Below are 18,581 nucleotides of genomic sequence, written 5' to 3' on the forward strand. Positions count from 1 at the left end.
TCGATGTGAGGGTAGATGGATAACCCTGGAGGTTCTTAAGAAGTGGGGAAATGTGGACTGAATGGATTTTTAGAAAAAAATGTTCTGGGCAGCAAAGTATAGACTGGACAGGAGAAGAGATAGGATGCAGGGAAGTCAGTGAGGAGACTTATGCAACAGCTTGGGCCTAATGGAAAAAGAGCACAGGCTTGGGAGTCAGAAGACCTGGGTTTCAGTGCTGACTTTGCCTCCTGCCTGCATCTGTGACCCTGGACAAGTCACTTAACTTCTCTGGGGCTCCATTTCCTTGTCTGTAAAACATGGGAATACCCTTTCTTCGTCTTATTTAGACTGTGAGCCCGATGGGGGTCAGGAATTATTTCCCACCTGATAACTGATTGTCTCTTACCTACCCCTGTGTTCAGTTTACCGCTTGGTAAATGGTAAGTGCTTAAATAAATGCTACCATTATTATTATTATTTATTAAGATGAATTATAATAAGGGTTTGGATCAGCGAGGTATCAGTTTGAATGAACTGGAACGAGGGAAGTCATGTATATTTTTAGATCTCGGACCGTTGCTGGAGCTACCTTGTCGAGAGGCCCGGGACGTGCATCCTACCACTCGGGCTTCGGTTTCCCCCTCCGAGAATGGGGCCAATGATTCAGTATTGGGCCTCCAAGTCTGGATGACAGCCAAGAATTCCGGGCTTGCGTTGTTTTGCATCTCCTGCTGGGACTCCATTCTGTCCCCCTATGTGGGCCACGTCACGTTCCAGCGGTCCGGGCTCCTAACCAGGGCTAGCTCCCATAGTAACGTCACCCCGTTGGACGCCACTACCTCCTCCCTCAAGACTACGCGGGTGTTCGCCTAGGGAGCAGTGAGATATGAGATCTAAATGGAATCCGATGGTTTCCCTGTCCTGTCTCTTCTCCCTCCTCTTTTTGTCTTCTCCCCCTAACCCCCACTGGCTAGGGCTGACCCCGGCTCCTCTCAGAAGAAAGCAGAGCGGATGTTCCAGGTCCACCCTTCTTGTCCCCCCAGTAAATTCTCTTGCCCCTGCAATCCCCCCTCGGCCCCCTCGAGGGGCAGGTTTCCCCACAGGGCCAGGCATCTCCCAGCTTGCTGTAAATTGCATAGAGAACCTGTCTCAGGCAGAAGTGGAAATTGTGCTGCGTCAGGGCCTGGGTACAGAGCAGGACGGCCAGATCGAAGGAGGGGAGCCAAGCCCGGAGAAGGAGGAGGAGGAGGAGCCCGGGCTGGGCTGGCAAGGGGCGGGTGGGGGGCGGAGGGGGGGCTCTGCACCTTTAAGAAGGACCGTGACTCGGTCGCGCACAGTGCGGGAGGAGAGGGGCCGGTGCGGTTGCTTGCTTGCGACAGTCAGAAGAGGCTGAGTTTGGAGCAGCTACAGCAGTCGCTGCTGATCCGTGGGCCCTGCTTTGGACAACTCCTGGGAGATGGAAGAAGAGCTTGACACAGGTACGGGGGAGCTGGGGGGCCTGGGGCCTAGGGCTGGCATCGGGGCTGGGGCTCCGGGCATTAACCGCATCCAACCTGGGGCTGCTTCCCGGACCTGTGCTGGACGGGTAAAGCCGAAACGGGGGAAAGTAGGTGCCGACACATCAAATGGTAACTTCGGCGGGTTTCCCGATCGCGATGAAAATCAGGGAATTGGAGGAAAAACATCCCCATTTACAGTGGATTAAGGCGAAGGAAAAACATTAAGGCGGTCAAGGTTGTGGGTTGGGTGTTAGGACCCTCAGGTTGAGACTTGTCTGGTTTGTTAATCACCTCTCCCCACAACCTCCCACCCCATCCCCTTGCCCCATTCCTCACTTTCCCCCGTGGTTTGTTTTCCCGGCCCAGGCTGGTGGCCCTTCATCCACCGTAAGATGCCCCCAAGAGAATGGGGGACTGGAGAGGGGGAGATGCTTGTTGGGGGGAGGGCAGAAATGCTGAGTCAGGTGCACAGGAAAAGACCCTCTTCTCTGAGGGTTCAGCAGAGGTAGGGGACCCTTGGGACCCAGGCTCCCACCTGCACGTTTTTCTTCTCATAGAGGGCCAGGCAGGCCAAGCTCTTAGGACTCTGGAGATTTTTTGTGCGTTCATTCCTTTGACGGAGATTATCAGATAGCAGCCCTGCCCTTCTCCTGGGCCCCTTCCAGTCTCACCCGGTTGGCACAGGCCTCCCTTGGTGGCGCCAGGTGGCTGCCAGGTAGCTGCCGGTTCTCTCCGGTGTGACCATCTTGGCCTGGGCAAGGAGGGAGGAGGTGCCTATAATCAATCTCCCGCGATGAGGGAAGCCCCCATTTCTGAGCGCTGCCCAGGCCTTAGGCCCCCCTGCAGCCTCCAGCAACTAGGCCAGCATCTGCACCGTCATCTCCTCTGGCCAGGCAGCTGGCTGCCCCGGGAGACGATCCTAGACGATCCTAGATGGGCGGTAGGCTGACCCTTGCCTGCCGAGACCTGCACCTTGACACTCACCCCAGCCCCACAGCACTTATGTACTCATCCTTATACCCTACTATTTCCCCCATTATTTTCATTCAGCCTCCCCCCATAGACTATAACGTCCGTATGGACAGGGATCACATCTTAGTACAGTATTCTGCACACAGTAAATACGCAATAAACTTGATTGATTGATTGATTGATTGATTGAGACTGCTTCTTGAACAGCATGCAGTCAGGTTATACTGCTGAGCCCCGGGAAGGCTAGATAACTCCCCATCTTGCATATCTGTTCTCTCCTTCCAACTTTTCCCCAGCTCACTCTCTTCACTCCTGCCAAGGTTAACCTAACTACCTCACTCTTGATTCTCCTGTCTGTGTGTCATTTCCCACCTCTATCCTCTCGTTCACCCTATTCCCCCAGCCTGGAACTCCCTCCCTTCCCTCAATCCAACAGGCCCAGTTCTCCTCATATTCGAAGCTCTCCTAAAATCCCTCCTCTTCCAACAAGTCTTCCATCCGTTAATCCTAACACCTCAAGTCCTATCCAGCCACCAGCTATCTAGTAGTTGCACGTTTCCCCATTCACAGCACTTGTGTGTATATATTTATTCCAGTTCTGTATTCAAGGATTTATTCTGATTATCTGTAAATATTTTTATGTTAATCTCCCCCATCAGAGTCCAAGCTCCTTGAGCAAAGATGTCTCTCATGCTGCTGTTGAACTTTCTCAAGCGCCTAGTACAGTGTACAGCCTGTAGGTGCTCCATAAACATCATCACTACTTCTAGAAGAGACTCCGTGGAGAGAAGACTCAGTGCTCGGTTTACCAGTTTTGAGGATCCTAGCCTGGAATGGGGAGGGATATTTAGAGAAGCAGCAAGTCCTAGAAGACAGAGCACAGGCCTGGGAGTCAGAAGGATCTGGGTTCTAATCCCATTCTTCCACTTGTTTTCTGTGTGACCTTGGGCAAGTCACCTAACTTCTCTGGGTTTAAATGATCTCATCTGTGAAATGGGGAATAAGATGGTGAGCTTCATGTGGGACGTGGACTTTATCCAACCTGATTAGCTTGTATCTACCTCAGAGCTTAGTAAGTGCCTGCTGCCCGATAAGTGCTTAACCAATACCGTTAACAACAAAAAAAAGAAAAAAGAGTAAGAGGTGGGTGAGCCAATGGGGGGACCAAATGCAATCTCCAGATCCGGTTTTTACTGGAATCCAGTTATCCCCATCCTCATCAGTGAATCAGCCTCTGTGGCAGCCAGATCACTTTCCAACCAGCAACAATATTGGGAATTGTGCAGAGGTGAGGTGGGTAACTGAAGCCCCAGATCAGAGGCTGGGCCAGGGGCCAGGCTGGCTGGCTGGGGCTGAGCTTACCTTCTTCAGAGCATCAGGTGTCCCTGGAGGAGGGGCAGAGGGCAGGGGCCAGCAAGAGCTGGGCTAACCACTAGGAAGGGAGTGGTGGAGGGCAGGACACAAGCACTCTGGGGTTCTAGTCCACAAAGAAGCAGTGTGGCTGAGAGGATGAAAGAGCAGGCCGAGGAGACCTGGGCTTGTGGCTTTTTATCTGATGTGCCGTGGCATCTTGGGTAAGTTGCTTACCTCTCTGAGCCTCGGTTTTCCCTCCTTTAAAATGGGGAAAGTAATATGAGAATGAGCTACATCTTCCCGGCCCCTATATCAGAGGTGGCCAAGCCTCGTCATTTGAATTGCCGCAAACCCCAAACATGCCCCAGCAGAGAGGTATTCTTAGGGGCTGGGGGTGGGAAGGAGTGGTGGGGAGTAGGCGCTCTGGGAACGCGGGGGGTGGGCGGCGAGCAAAAGACAGCAGGGGCAGGGGCTGGGGGCGGGACTGAGCCCCCTGAGTCGCCCTGGTCCTGGCTCGTGTGGGCGGAGGCACCGCCACTGATAGAGCTCACAACCCCCTGCTGTCGTGGCAGGGCCCCAAGAATTAACAATGAAGCGTCAGTGTGCGAGCCCCACTGCGAGAGAAGAAGAGCCGCCCTCACGTGGCTCACGAGCTGTAGGTAGGCCGCCCCCAGCCTAGGCTAGACCCCTGGGAGCTGCATGAATAAAGACACCATGGCCCGAAACCATCAGTATGGCTCCCAAGCTGCGTGCCTACCGTGAGCTGGAAACTTGGAATGGGCCAGTGCTCAACTTTCGTAGAGATCCAGTTTTGCCCGGACCCTTGGATTCCCATCAAGACCAGCCCGGGCTCCCCTGAGGGAAGGGATCCTGACAAATCCAGACCCGACCATCTCTTACCCGGGGGTCGGTCCCTGGAGAGGTGGTTCTATCATCTTGTCACGCTCCCAGTCCCCACCTCAGGATTTAGATTGCCGTTCTGGGAGGCCAAACCACGCCTCCAATCCGGCAAACAGGGACCTTCTTGGTAGGCACCTAGGACTGAAGGTCGTGTCTCTACCACAGTACTTAGTGCGGTCCTTGGCACATAGTAAGCGCTTAACAAATACTGCAATTTTTATCAATTCAGTCCTTCTCCCCAACATCCTCCTTCTCCCCAACATCCTTGGGACCGCGGGTCTGCCTGGGCTGGCCTGATTCCCAGGGACAGCTACTGTCAGGGAGGAGAAAGCCTGGACCATGATGGAAGTTGACTAATAGTGCTGTGTCTAACTCATTCATCCAGTTGTATTTATTGAGCACTTACTGTGTGCAGAGCACTGTACTAAGCGCTTGGATAGACGCAAGGTTATCAGCTTGTCCCACGTGGGGCTCATAGTCTTAATCCCCACTTTACAAATGAGGTAACTGAGGCACAGAGAAGTGACTTGTCCAAAGTCACACAGCTGACAAGTGGCGGAGGCAGGATTAGAACCCATGACCTCTGACTCCCAAACCCGTGCTCTTTCCACTAAACCATGCTACTTCTCTAACTCCCTAACTCTAACTCCTGTTGAGTCTCCCTTGGGGCTGGGGAGAGGCTGACTCAATTGTAGTGGGGTCTTAGTCAATCAGCCAATCAATCAATAGTATTTACTGAGCAATTGCTCTGTGCAGAGCACTGTACTCAGGATTTAGAAAAGTACAAATAGGTTAGCAGACATAATCCCTGCCTTCAACAAGTTTACATCTAGCAGGAGAGCTTTTAGGAGCTGTAGTCCTTCTAGGGACTGGACATTATCTATTTAATATATTGCTATTAGTTCCCACCTTGGGTTGTGATACAAAAGTCTGGGGAATCCAGAAGGAGCTAGTATCTGGTCCTAAGATGGGGGATTGATTCCTGCTTCATCATCATTATCTTCATCATCATCATCATCATCATCATCATCATCCACAACAATATAGTCTGAGTACCTACTGGGGGTCGCTTGCTGAACTGGGCACCAGCGGGAATATGCGGGAAGTAAAAGATCTGTTCCTGGCCCTCGAGAAACTGGCAGTCTAATGGGGGTGTGTCAGGTTGGACATTGTTTGATGAAATGACATGGGGTAAATAAAGGAGAGCAGTGTGGCCTGGTGGAAAGAGCATGGGCTTGGGAGTCAGAGGACGTAGGTCCTAATACCGCCTCTGTCACTTGTTTGCTGTGAGACCTTGGCCAAACCACATCGCTTCTCTGGGCCTCGGGTACCTCATCTGTAAAATGGGGATTAAAACTGTGAGCCCCATGCGGGACAACCTGATTACCTTGTGTCTACCCCAGTGCTTAGAACAGTGCTCGGCACAAGGTAAGCACTTAACATAAACCATAATTATTAATATTATTATTATCACCGCACATCACAAGCACAAGTAAATAAGCCAATGAATTGGGAACATAGGCGAGCCAAGGAGGCCAATAGGTTGGCCCTTCGGGAAAGGTGGGGAGATTGATCTGGAATCCGTTGCCCTCAGAGAACCCCGACCAGGTGGAGGTGGGCATGGAGTCGCTGCCCGAACCGGCCCTGATCAGGATCCTGGCGTCCGTGCCCGCGAGCGACCTTGTTCTCGTGTGCCGGCTGGTGTGCCTGCAGTGGAAGGCCTTGGTGGACGGGGCGGCCCTCTGGGTCCTCAAGTGCCAACAAGAGGGGCTGGCTGGCGAGGAGCAGGCTGAGGAGGAGAGGGACAACTGGCAGACCTTCTACTTCCTGAGCAAGAGGAAGAGGAACCTACTCAAGAATGTGTGTGGAGAAGGTAATGGACGAGTCGTGGCATCCTCCTTTAGTCCCCCTCCTCTCTTTTCTCACCAAATAGCCCCTCTCCACACTCCCCAATGCCCAGCTCAGGCTCGGGAGATGAAGCAAAAGGTGGGCTGAAGATTGAGAAACTGCCAGACTTGTGGAAAGGGGATTGGAGTCTGACAGCTTGGGGGTGGGGAGCAGGGGTCTAGTGTAACCTGAAACCTGGAAGGGACATTGAGAAGTTAAATCATCCATCCTCCGGTGTCTGTGGTCAGGCCACATTGACTCCACTCCAAACGGAGTAAGCTCTCCTCTTTTAAAGATCTTCAAAGAAGGAGATTCCGTAGTCTAGTCTCATCGGTTTTAGTGCTTTAGCCTTCTGCTGAAAGTTGCGGACAGAAAAGGTTGTTTTAGAGCTAGGGTTGATTAGGCCTTTCTTCCCCAGACCTCCTCTGAAGGAGATGTTGGATCCTCTGTTGGAGGCAGAGAGATCTACTAGAAGAGTGCAAGAGTGAGAATCAGGGGCCCTGGGTTCCAGAGTCAACTTGGTTACTGACTCGCAGTGCGACCCTGGGCAAATGCTTACTCCTGCTTGGTTTCCCCATCTGTAAAATCAGGAGAATTTGTCCCAGGTCCTTCCTATCATCAGGGTTAATGGGATGAAAAATGTCTGACTGGACATCAGACAATTGAATGTGCTGTGGAAAATGAAGCACTCTAGATAGGGTTTATTATCGCTATTATTATTATTGATAAGATTGTTAGCTTGTCGGGGAGTGGAAGCTGCAAAGGATTGGGTGATTGAGTTCTCTTTGGGGGACCCTGCCAGGGACATCACCCTAGTTTTCCAAGGGGCAAACTGAGGCCCAGAGAGGAGAGGAGAGCCCCAGGGGTCCATTCATTCATTCATTCATTCATTTGTATTTATTGAGCGTTTACTATGTGCAGAGCACTGTGCTAAGCGCTTGGAATGTACAATTCAACAACGGACAGAGGCAATCCCTGCCAATAACAGGCTCACAGTCCAGAATCCCAGTCCCTTGAAGAATACCCAGTCCCTCTTGACTTGAAAATATGCAAGGCCTAAGGCTGGGGCACTGGATCCCTCAAGGCTTCTCATCCTTCTCTTCCTCTTCCTTCTCTTCTTCCTCCTCCTTGTCGTCCTCCTGTCCCCTGCAGAAGAGTTTGAGTCCTGGGGAGAGATGGAGCACGGTGGAGACGGTTGGAAGGTGGAGGAACTCCCTGGGGACAACGGTTCTGAGTTCTCTGATGACAGCGTCAACAAATACTTTGTCACATCTTATGAGTAAGAATTGGGGGCTGCCCAAGCCCGCGGGGATGGGTGGGGATGGGTGGGGCTGGGGTGGTTCCTTTGTCCCCTTTCCCCCTTTCTTCCTTCCCATTACTCTCTTCTCTCTTCCCTTAGGTGGTGCCGCAAAACTCAGGTTATTGATCTGAGAGCTGAAGGCTACTGGGAGGAGTTGATGGACACCACTCAGCCCGATATAGTAGTGAAGGACTGGTAAGGAGCAGGGAGAAGGGAACACTGCCCTTTTATTCATTCAGTAGCATTTATTGAACGCTTACTGTGTGCAGGGCACCGTACTAAGCGCTTGGAATATACAATTCGGCAACAGATAGAGACAATCCCTGCCCAGTGATGGGCTTACAGTCTAATCGGACAATGAGTCCCGTGTGGGACAGGGTCTCCAGCTGATTCGTTTATTTTTTATCTACCCCTGCACCTAGTAAAGTGCTTGGCACACAGTAAGTGCCTAACAAATGCCATTAAGCTTAATGGCTACAGCAGAGGCTAGGGCGTTAGAAGAACCTGGGTTCTAATTCCAACTCCACCATATGTCTGCTTTGTGACCTTGGGCAAATCACTTAACTTCTCTGTGCCTCAGAACGATTCTTGACACAAAGTAAGCACTTAACAAATACCACCAATATTATTAATGAGCTCCACACTTTGCCTTGTCTTAATCAACCAATTAGTCATTGGTATTTATTGAGCACTTATGGCACTCTTCTAAGCTCTTGGGGAATACAGTGCAACAGAGTTGGTAGACGAGTCCTTTCCCGCAAGGAGCTTAAGCCTAGAGGAGGAGCTTGTGTTCTAGAGTCCATTTTTTTGCTCTTGAAATTGTTTTCAGCTTCCTGCCCACCTCCGGATTCCCACCTAATCTCTCCTTTGGCTCCCTCCCACCTGCCCACCAAGTTTGGTTACAGCCTCTTTCAGGGTTTGGGGGAGTCTCTCCTCTGATAATTGGTGTTTTCACGTGCCCAACCACCATATAGAAGTGGCCAGTCCTTCCTGGCCTGGACCCAAACAAGGATCCTCTGGATCATCTAGGAAGAAGCTGCAGGAAGGTTGGGAATGGGGTCGGCAAACCCAGGGCTACTGGTCCGTCGGGGATCCGGTCCCAGACAAGGCCATGAGCCCTATCCAAAAGGACCAGTCTTAGAGAAGAGAAGTTTGGATCTGGGGGCCGTTCAAACCTCTCTGTCTCTCCTGAGATTTAAGGACAGGAGAGGGTAGCTAGGGAGGACTGGAGTGAGCAAAGGGGCTGGATTGCAGGTGATAATAATTGTGGTATTTGTTAACCGCTTGCTATGTGCCAGGCACTGTACTAAGAATATAAGCTGAGGTCGAGAGGAGATCATTCCCTCCTTGCTAACTCCCTTCTGAGCTCTCCCACTGAGTCCCAGCCTAGGAAGAAAAGGGAAGCTTGGATCTGGGGCTCTTTCAAACTTCCGTATTTCTCCTGAAGCTTAAGGGGGTAGCTAGGGAGGACTAGAGTGAGCAGAGGTTGCAGAGCAGGTGGAGAGGAGATGGCTTGGTAGCTTCCTTCAGCGCTCTCCCACTGAGGCCCCTCTCCCAGTGTCGGAAAGGCCTGAGCAAGGAAGGTCGGGGTTGTCTCGGCAGGTACGCGTCCCGGAGCGATTCCGGCTGCCTGTATGAACTGTGCGTGAAGCTGCTGTCCGAGCATGAGGACGTCTTGATGGAGTACAAGAGTGGCACCGTGGCTGTGCCTCAGGATGATTCCAGCTGGAAGGAGGTGAACGGGGCCCGTCCCAGGGAAGGAAGAGAGAAGGGAAGGGTGGGGGAGAGGCTGGGGTTGTGGGATGGAGAGGTGATGACTGGTCCCTGCCCTCTTCCTATGCCTTAAAAAGCCATTTATGGCTGGCGATAGATTGCTGAGAAATATTTCTGAAAAAAGTTGCTGTCTTCCAGGCAGTTTTCAGGTACCCCATGAAGTTAGACAGGATTCTGCTCAAAAGAATCCCCAAGTTTGAAACTTGATACATGAGGGCGCGGCTTTATCTTCAAGTCAAAATGACAACTGAGACTTATGTTCTCATATCCTTCCTCCACACTTCTTTATATACATCTATTCAATTGTGCATTCATTTAATTATTTTGATTACTCTGCTTTAAAATACTTTTATACCTACCTCCCCCATTGGAGAGTGTAAGCTCCTTATGGTCAGGGAATGGGCTATTTGGGGGGGGGGTTGTATTTTCCAAGCTCTTAGAACAGAAGTAGGGTGGCCTTGTGGAAAGAGCCCTGTCCTGGGAGTCAGGGGACCCAAATTCTAATCCTGGCTTCACCTCTTGCCTGCTGTGTGAAGTTGGACAAGTCAATTAACTTCTCAGTGCCTGTTTCCTCATCTGCAAAATGGGAACTAGATACCTTTTCTCCCTGCCACTGAGACTATTTATCTTGATTCTCCCACAAGGATTAGAACAGTGCTTGACACCTCCTAAGAGTTTAACAAATACCTCAGTTATTGTTATTGCACTCAATAGGTGCTCAGAAAGTGCCATTACCAGCACTCCTCCTCCTCCTCCTCCTCCTCCACACCTTATTCACACTTTAAGTGCTGATCTTTAGGTTCAACAGGGGCAGGATGAGGCTGGATCAGGTTTCATCTGCAGTGTGGTCTAGTGGATAGAACATGGACCTGGGAGTCAGAAGGACCTGGGTTCTAATCCAGGCTCTGCTACTTGTCTGTAGTGTGAACTTGGACAAATCATTAATTTCTCTGTGCCTCAGTTCTCTCGTCTGTAAAATGGGGATTAAGACTGTGAGACAGGGACTGTGTCCAATCTGATTAATTTGTATTTACCCCCAGTGCTTAGGACGCTGCCTCACACATAATAAGCACTTAAATACCATCATTCTTCTTCTTGTTCTTATTCTTCTTATTATTACATCTGTTTTCAGCCTGAGACATTGCAGGAAGGCAGAGCTTGAGGAGGGTGGGAAGGTGGGCGCGCCTGGAATAATTCCCGTGAGCAGGACAGCAGAGAGCCACTCCCAAGGGCAGGACTGGGGAATGGCTGAGGGGGCTGAGTGGGGCTGGTAAAGGGGGCATTGGGTCCCAGGATAACACTGAGGGGTGGGGAAGGAATGGGCAGTGAGCTAGAAGGCCTGGATAGGTTATGGGAAGGGTGACTCAGGTCAGCTACTCCATCAGAAGCCTCCTTGTTCAGCAGTGAATGCGGAGTCACCTGAGCCCTCCCCACTTCTGACCCAGCTTCAAAGCCAGGTAACCGATCCCCAAAGCTAGGATGCTTAGCCCAGGATCCAAGCCCCAGCTCCATTTCCTGGAAGCTAAGCCCCACAGGGATGATGATGATGGTGGTATTTAAGCGCTTACTCTGTGCCAAGCACTCCTCTAACTACTGAGGTAGATACAAGGTTATTAGGCTGTCCCACGTGGGGCTCACAGTCTTAATCCCCATTTTACAGATGAGGTAACTGAGGCACAGAGAAGTTAACTGGCTGGCCCAAAGTCACACAGCTGACAAGCGGCAGATCAGGGATTAGAACCCATGACCTCTGCCTCCCAAGCTCGGGCTCCTGCCACTAAGCCACGCTACTTCTCAGGGATGACGGGAACTGTCGCTTCCCTAGACTGTAAACCCGTCAATGGGCAGGGATTGTCTCTACCTGTTGCCGAATTGTACATTCCAAGTGCTTAGTACAGTACTCTGCACATTGTAAGCGCTCAATAAATACTATTGAATGGCTTAGTGGAAAAAGCTCAGGCTCTGGAATCAGAGGTCCTGGGTTCGAATGCCAGCTCTGCCACTCGGCAGCTGTGTGACTGTGGGCAAGTCACTTAATTTCTCAGTGCCTCAGTCACCTCATCTGTAAAATGGGGATTAACTGTGAGCCTCATGTGGGACAACCTGACTACCCTGTATCTACCCCAGCACTTAGAACAGTGCTCTGCACATAGTAAGCGCTTAACAAATACCAACATTATTATTAATGAATGAATGAGTTTCTAGCTGTTCTTGCCTCCTGAGCATGGGCCTGGGAATCAGAGGACCCAAGTTCTAATCCCAGCTCTGCCACTTGTCTGTTGGGTGATCTTGGGCAAGTCCCTTAACTTCTCTGGGCCTCAGTTTCCTCATCTGTAAAATAGGAATTCAATACCTGTTTTCTCTACTACTTAGATTGTGAACCCCATGCGAGACAGGGACTGTGTCCAACCCCATTGTATCTATCCCAGTGCTCAGAACAGTGCTTGACACAGAGTAAGCGCTAAACAGGTACCATAATAATAATAGCAGTAAGTCAGACAAGAGCTTCCAGGCAGGACTTTCTGAACCGTTTGCTCTCCGAGGTCAGTTTGCCCTTCCAGTTTGCTCCTTCCACCAAAACCCACCCCCCTGTTTGCCACTCCCCCCACCCCCCACCACCCCACATTGAGTGGTCATCGTCATCTTTCTGGTTTTATCTACCAGTTATTAGTATTTATTATCTCTTATGGTCAGAGCACTGTACTGAGTGCTAGGGTGAGTACAAAAGAATTAGTAGACACTAATCCTGTCCTCAAGGAGCTTGCAATCTAATGGGGCTAGAAAGGCACTAAAATGATTAACAGATAGGAGGAAGGGAAAGGGGATATATGCAGGAATTAGTGCTTAATGAGGTGTGTGAAATCTGTACAGAAGTGTGATGGATGGTTGTGAGTTCTCAGGTGTATGGTAGGCTTAAGTTTTATACCATCATTCTAGCTTTCAGGAGCTCCATATGTGGTGGAGAGGGAAAGAGGCGTCCATCGGAGTCCACCCTCTCCCAGTCTGTTTTCCAATTAACCAGGTTCCAGTCATTCCATCGTTAGTATTTATGAGCACTTAGTGTGGGCAGAACACCGTACTGAGGACTTGGGAGAGTACAGTATAACAAAGTTGGTAGCGTTGCTCCCTGCCCACAAGGAGCTTACAGTCTAGAGGGGAAGACAGACATTAATAAAGAGGGTGACCAGGCAGCAGGTCCATTGCTAGGCAGTCAGGCCCTACCTCCTAAACAAGGACCTGGAGCCACTGAGGGCTCGGATGGAGAGGGAGGCAGGTGAACACCGAGGCAGGGGATGATCGCTCTTTCCTTTCTACCCCTCCAGATTTCTCACACCTTCTCCAACTATGGGCCCGGGGTGCGCTTCGTCCGTTTCGAGCATGGTGGCCAGGACACCGTCTTCTGGAAGGGCTGGTTTGGGGTGCGGGTGACCAACAGCAGCGTGATGGTGGAGCCCTAGCCTGGCCTCCAGTCCAGATGAACACCCCCCCCAACCTCCCAGCCCTGGGGGCAGCTGTCCACTGGGAAGGGATCCCTGGGTGAGACCAGTGGAATGGGGGGGCAGAGGCAGGCCAAGACTTTAGACTGGCCACCCCTTGTTAAAGCCTGCCTCCTTGGCTCATCTCTAGCCCCTCTTCTGCTCTTGGGATTAGGGGACCATGACATGGCCCTCAGAGGATGGGAACTGGCTGCTGGTTGCCCCCTCAGTTCTCTTGGGGAATCTCAGTTTCCTCTCTCTTCCCCCCGTTGACCCCAGTTCCAGGAAAAAAAGACAGCACCTCCTCCTCGGCTCAGCCCAGCTTCTGTGTTTATTTCCCCCTTTGCTTTTTGCCCTGGAAGCTTGACATAAGGTGGCAGAATCTTTGCTGTAAATCCTATGCCCATCTCCTTCTCCGTCTGTCTCTCTCTTTCCTAATGATCCCCAGCTCAACGGATGGTCAGGGAGTCCTGGGTCTCTGGCACAGTGCTGCAGTCTCATTACCAAAAGTGCCCAAGCAGTTGATGCAAAAATAAAAAAATAGAGGTTGGGGGAAATAAAAGCTGTTAATTTTACATATAATTTGCATCTCAGCAGCAGGTCCTTGATGTAATGTCAAGCTGGCCCGGAATGTCCCAGACTTTCTCCAACCCTTTACATCTTCCCCCGGCCCCGCACCCCACACTCCCTCATGCTTTCAGCTCTTGATGGGTCGGATTGGTCGGCCAAACCTGGCGAAACTCCCGCCTGGGTTCTGGCCTAGCTCCATGGCAGCACTGGTCAGGAGCTCCAGTTTCTAGGGCAAGTTTTGTCAGGGGGGAGGGGAGGGGTGCTTGCCCAGATCCGAACTGCTAGTGTCATAAGAAGTTCCCAGAGTCCCCCAGCCTTCCACCCGTCTCTCCCATGTTGGCGCCACTGAACTGCTGGGAGCCAGTCCTTGGAGGGGGCACGACCCTGGAACAAGGGCCGGGATTGTGAGGGCTGGAGGAGATAAGGGGAGACTGAATGGGGCTGGGACAGGCTGGTTCTCTCTCAGGACTGCTGGGAGCCATGGTTGACACCTGAGAGAAGCATACTGCCTCAGAGCTCACAAGGTTAGGGGGAAATGGGTCCTTGGGCTCCTCTCTTGAGAAACAAACAGCCCCTCTCCCAGCCTGCTCTCCAGCTCTGTCTGACCCCTCCCTCTCTGTCTTCATAGTCTGCCCACTAAATGCTAGGACATGCTGCTGCAGCTGCTGACCTGCAACCCCCGCCCACGGTGCCGAGGGTGCCCGCTGCTCCTCTGCTGGCCGCAGCGCTTAGTACTGTGCCCTGCACACAATAAGCGCTTATTAAATACAATTGAATGAAAGATGCAACCTACCCCTCTGGCCTGAGCCCGTACTCTTCTCCGTTGGCGGGACCCCCACCTTCACCAGGGGCAGGGACAGAAAAGAAGGATGGGCAGCCAAAGAGTTCAAGCAGAAATTCGAATCCTGCTTGAGACACAGCTTGTAGAGGACGGATGGAGGTCGGGAACGGTGGGGGTAGAAGATATGTCCCCTGGGGTCAGCACGAGGTCCTGTAAGCTCTTACTCACTTCATGCTGCCTGACACAACCTCTCTCTGCCACTTCCACTCACATTTGGAATTACACCAAGCTCAGTGGCTGGAGGAGGGGTGTGTGTGTATGCGTAAGAGACTGTACCGGCTCCTTCCCATTTGCTCGTACCCTCATCCCAGATTTTGGTGTGGTTTTTCGCCTCCCCCCACCACCTCCTCTCCTGAGGCAAGTTCTAGTTTCCTCATTTCTCCCTTCTCCTCAACTCAGCACCGCCTCCCCGAATGTTCTTTTGGCCTCTGGGGTTAAACCAGGAACCATCTTTAGAGCCTCGGCATTGGCTCCTCTGTGTACCGGAACTAATAAAGCCACCGTGTCTGCTGACCTCCCTCCTGTCTGTGAGGTGTGTGTGCGTGGGGGGGAGGGAAAGGGGGACTCGAGGGGAGGTGGGGAATGTGGGGGAGTTATCTCCCACTGCAGCCTGTCTGGGGATAGAGGTGGATCATCAGTCAACGGTGTTAAAGACTGTGAGCCCCTTGTGGGTCGGGGACTGTGTCCGACTTGATTAACTTGTACCTACCCCAGCACTTAGAACAGTGCTTGGCCCATAGTAAATGCTTAACAAGTACCATAATTATTATTTATTGATCACTCATTATATTCGGAGCCCTGTGCTAAGTGCTTGGGACAGTACAATACAACAGAATTAGCAGACGCATTCCCTGCCCTTGATGAGTTAACATGTGCCCCCATACCCTAACTTCTCCAGACCACTCCTTTTGAGGCTGCCCAACAGCAGCTCCTGTGCTTTAATTTGGGTGCTAGAGGCAAAAGGCTCCAGAGTCAGGCTGCTGGACTCCATTCAGATATGCAGCATGGCTTAGTGGAAAGTGCAAGGGTCTGGGAGCCAGAGGACATGGGTTCTAATCCTGACTCTGCCACTTGTCTGTTTTGTGACCTTGGGCACAGTCACTTGTTTGTGCCTCAATTTCCTCATCTGCAAAATCGGATTCAATACCTGTTCTCCCTCCTACTTAGTCTGTGAGCCGTGTGGGACCTGATTACCTTGTAGCTACCTGAGGGCTTAGAACAGTGCTTGACACATAGTAAGTGCTGAAGAAATATCCGTGTCATGATACGGATTAAGTTACTTTCCTTCTCCGAGTTTCCAATTCCACAGTTAATATCCAAGTACTAAAACACTGCCCTAATGCTATACCCATCCCTCAAAGTCCCCAGTGCTTACTGCTTTCTGCCCAGGCTACTCTACCCCTTTGCCAGGTAAGTTTATGGTAAGTAATTCTGCTGTTACAGAGGTGAATCCCTCGGGTGTCCAATCATTCAATCAATCAATCAGTGATATCATCGAGTACTTTCTGTGGGCAGAGCATTGTACTGACTGCTCAGCACTGTACCATCAAGTGGCCTTAATGGATAGAGGATGAACCTGGAAGTCAGAAGGATCTAGGTCCTAAACCCAGCTCCGCCACTTGTCTGCTGTGTCACTTGTCACTTCTCAAAAGGAGTGGTCTGGAGAAGTTAAGCAATGGGGACAAATGTAAGCTCGTCACGGGCAGGGATGTGTCTGCTATTTCTCTTGTACTGTCCCAAGCCTCGGCTACCCCATTGATAAAATACCCCATCCTGGGAGCCCCACGTGGGACTGGGACTGTGTCCAACCTGATCTACTTGCATCTTCTCCAGCGCTTAACAAACACCATAAAAATGGAATCGATTGAGTGCTTACTATGTGCAAAACACGGTATTAAATCCTTGGGAAAGTATAATACAATAGAGTCGGCCCCTCCTCTCAAATATAGTGTTTTGCACACAGTAAGAGCTCAATAAATACAATTGAATGAATGAAAGAAGGAATTCCCAACACATTGGGAAGAGACAGACTAAATAAATTACAGATTGGGGAAGTGGCAGAGTTCTAGGGGAATGCAGGCTGGTCAGAATGTCCTGAGTGCTGAACTTCTTTGAAAGGGAGGACAGTTCGGTCAGTGTAGTCAAAATATATTTGAAAATCCAGACTCTGAAAACGGATCTAATCTGATCACTAGAGAAAGATCTCAAAGAGAAACTGGTCTTTCTTGTTCGTTTCCATAATATGAGCATTAGCCCCACTTGCCGGTGACACCAGGAGGTGGTTCTGGAGCGAATTTCTGGAGTCAACTGCGGGAGTCGCCTTCACTCTCCCTACGCCACGGCGGCTCACCAAGGCTCACCTAGAGCGGGACTCACGAACCAGGGTCGGGAGCCCTCCGCAGTGCTGACCCTCACCTGGATAGAGTGGGGGCCCTGGGAAAATGGCCACGGAAACTTGCTTATCCAAAGGGGCCCAATTCTTCATTTTCTTGGAGGGCAGAGATCATTTAACTTCAGCAGGAATGCTTGAGCCAAGCGGGTGAACCCCGGATGGCTGTACGCCCGGTATGGGCAGGGATTGTCTCTCTTTATTGCTGAATTGTACTCTCCAAGAGCTTAGTACAGTGCTCTGCACACAGTAAGCACTTAATAAATATGATTGACGAGAAGCAGCGTGGCTCAGCGGAAAGCGCACGGGCTTGGGAGTCAGAGGACGTGTGTTCTAACCCCGGCTCTGCCACTAGTCAGCTGTGTGACTGCGGGCAAGTCACTTCACTTCTCTGTGCCTCAGCTACCTCATCTGTAAAATGGGGATTAAGACTGTGAGCCCCGTGTGAGACAGGGACTATGTCCAACCCCATTAGCTTGTACCTACCCCAGTGCTTAGAACAGTGCTTCTCACCTAGTAAGTACTTTAACAAATATCACAATTATTATTGTTATGAATGTAGAGTGGTGTCTGCTTTAATTGAGGTGTCAGATACTCTTTTTCTGTGACCACAGCTGGGACCCTTTCTCCCTACCAGCAAACTGCAATCTGTGCTGATGGGCACAGGGGTGTGGGTTAAAAGAAGAATGGGTGGCTCAGTACAGACCATCACTGGCAATGCAAAAACAACTTAAATGCATGTCTTGCTGGTGATAGGACAAACCTCTTCCTTCTTAATCCTTGGTGTCTGAGCAACTCCGAATGGGAGAAAGTATGACCTAGTGGAATGAGCATGGGCCTGTGAGCCAGGGGACCTGAGTTCTAATTCTGGACCCACACACTACCTGTCGTGTGACTTTGGGCAAACCATTTAACGTCTCTGTGCCGCAGCGCCCTCATCTTTCAAATGGCGATTCGATAGTTGTTTACCCTTCTGCTTAGATTGTGAACCCCGTGTGGGACTGATTATCTTGTAACTGCCCCCAGCACTTAGTATAGACCTCGACACAAAGTTAGCGCTTAAGAATATCATTATTGTCATTATTATTATGTCAGAAAAGGTGGCCCTTTTTCTTATGGAACAAACAGGCAAGGGATTCTCTCTCGAAGACACTTAGTTGCAGTCTCACCCTCGGCACCATCATCTTCGAACCAAAGACAACTCTACTACTGCAACTACTTCTACTTCTCCGCCTCCTCTTGCTCCTTCTCCTCTTCCTCTTTCTCTTCCTCCTCTTCCTTCTCCTCCTCCTTCTCTTCCTCCTCTTTCTCCTTTTCTTCCTCCTCCTCCTCCTCCTCCTCCATCTCTCCTCCTCGTCCTCGTCCTCTTTTTCTTGCTCCTCCTTTTCCTCTTCCTCCTTCTTCTCCTCCTTTTCCTCCTCCTTCTCCTCTTCCTCCTCGTCTCCTCCTCTTCTTCCTCCTTCTCCTCCTCCATCTCTCCTCCTTCTCCATCTCTCCTCCTCTTCCTCTTCCATCTCTCCTCCTCCTCCTCCTCCTCCTCCTCTTCCTCCTTCATTTCTCCTCCTCCTTCTCCTCCTCCACCTCTCCTCCTCCTCTTCCTCTTTCTCTTCCTCCTCCTTCTCCTCTTCCTCCTCCTCCT

The 18,581-nt window shown here is 51.0% G+C and overlaps 1 protein-coding gene across 1 annotated transcript; it reads left to right on the top strand.

Moving 5' to 3' along the window:
• Window positions 1–1,293: 1,293 nt before the first annotated feature.
• Window positions 1,294–15,071, top strand: FBXO2 (F-box protein 2). The gene is made up of 6 exons (XM_029066763.2): window positions 1,294–1,460; window positions 6,301–6,579; window positions 7,746–7,872; window positions 7,993–8,088; window positions 9,496–9,628; window positions 12,990–15,071. Exons 1-6 carry the CDS (start codon window positions 1,439–1,441, stop codon window positions 13,122–13,124), a joined length of 792 nt encoding a protein of 263 aa, XP_028922596.1. The 5' UTR covers window positions 1,294–1,438; the 3' UTR covers window positions 13,125–15,071.
• Window positions 15,072–18,581: the final 3,510 nt, after the last annotated feature.

This window comes from Ornithorhynchus anatinus, chromosome 5, assembly GCF_004115215.2.
Source record: "Ornithorhynchus anatinus isolate Pmale09 chromosome 5, mOrnAna1.pri.v4, whole genome shotgun sequence".
Lineage (NCBI taxonomy): Eukaryota > Metazoa > Chordata > Mammalia > Monotremata > Ornithorhynchidae > Ornithorhynchus > Ornithorhynchus anatinus.

What these genes read in the sequence shown, in the direction of transcription:
- FBXO2 (XM_029066763.2), top strand. Translation starts at nt 1,439, where the DNA reads ATGGAAGAAGAGCTTGACACAG. An exon ending in GATATAGTAGTGAAGGACTG is followed by an intron (nt 8,089 to 9,495) that starts GTAAGGAGCAGG and finishes TTGTCTCGGCAG; the next exon opens with GTACGCGTCCCGGAGCGATT. An exon ending in ATGATTCCAGCTGGAAGGAG is followed by an intron (nt 9,629 to 12,989) that starts GTGAACGGGGCC and finishes CTACCCCTCCAG; the next exon opens with ATTTCTCACACCTTCTCCAA.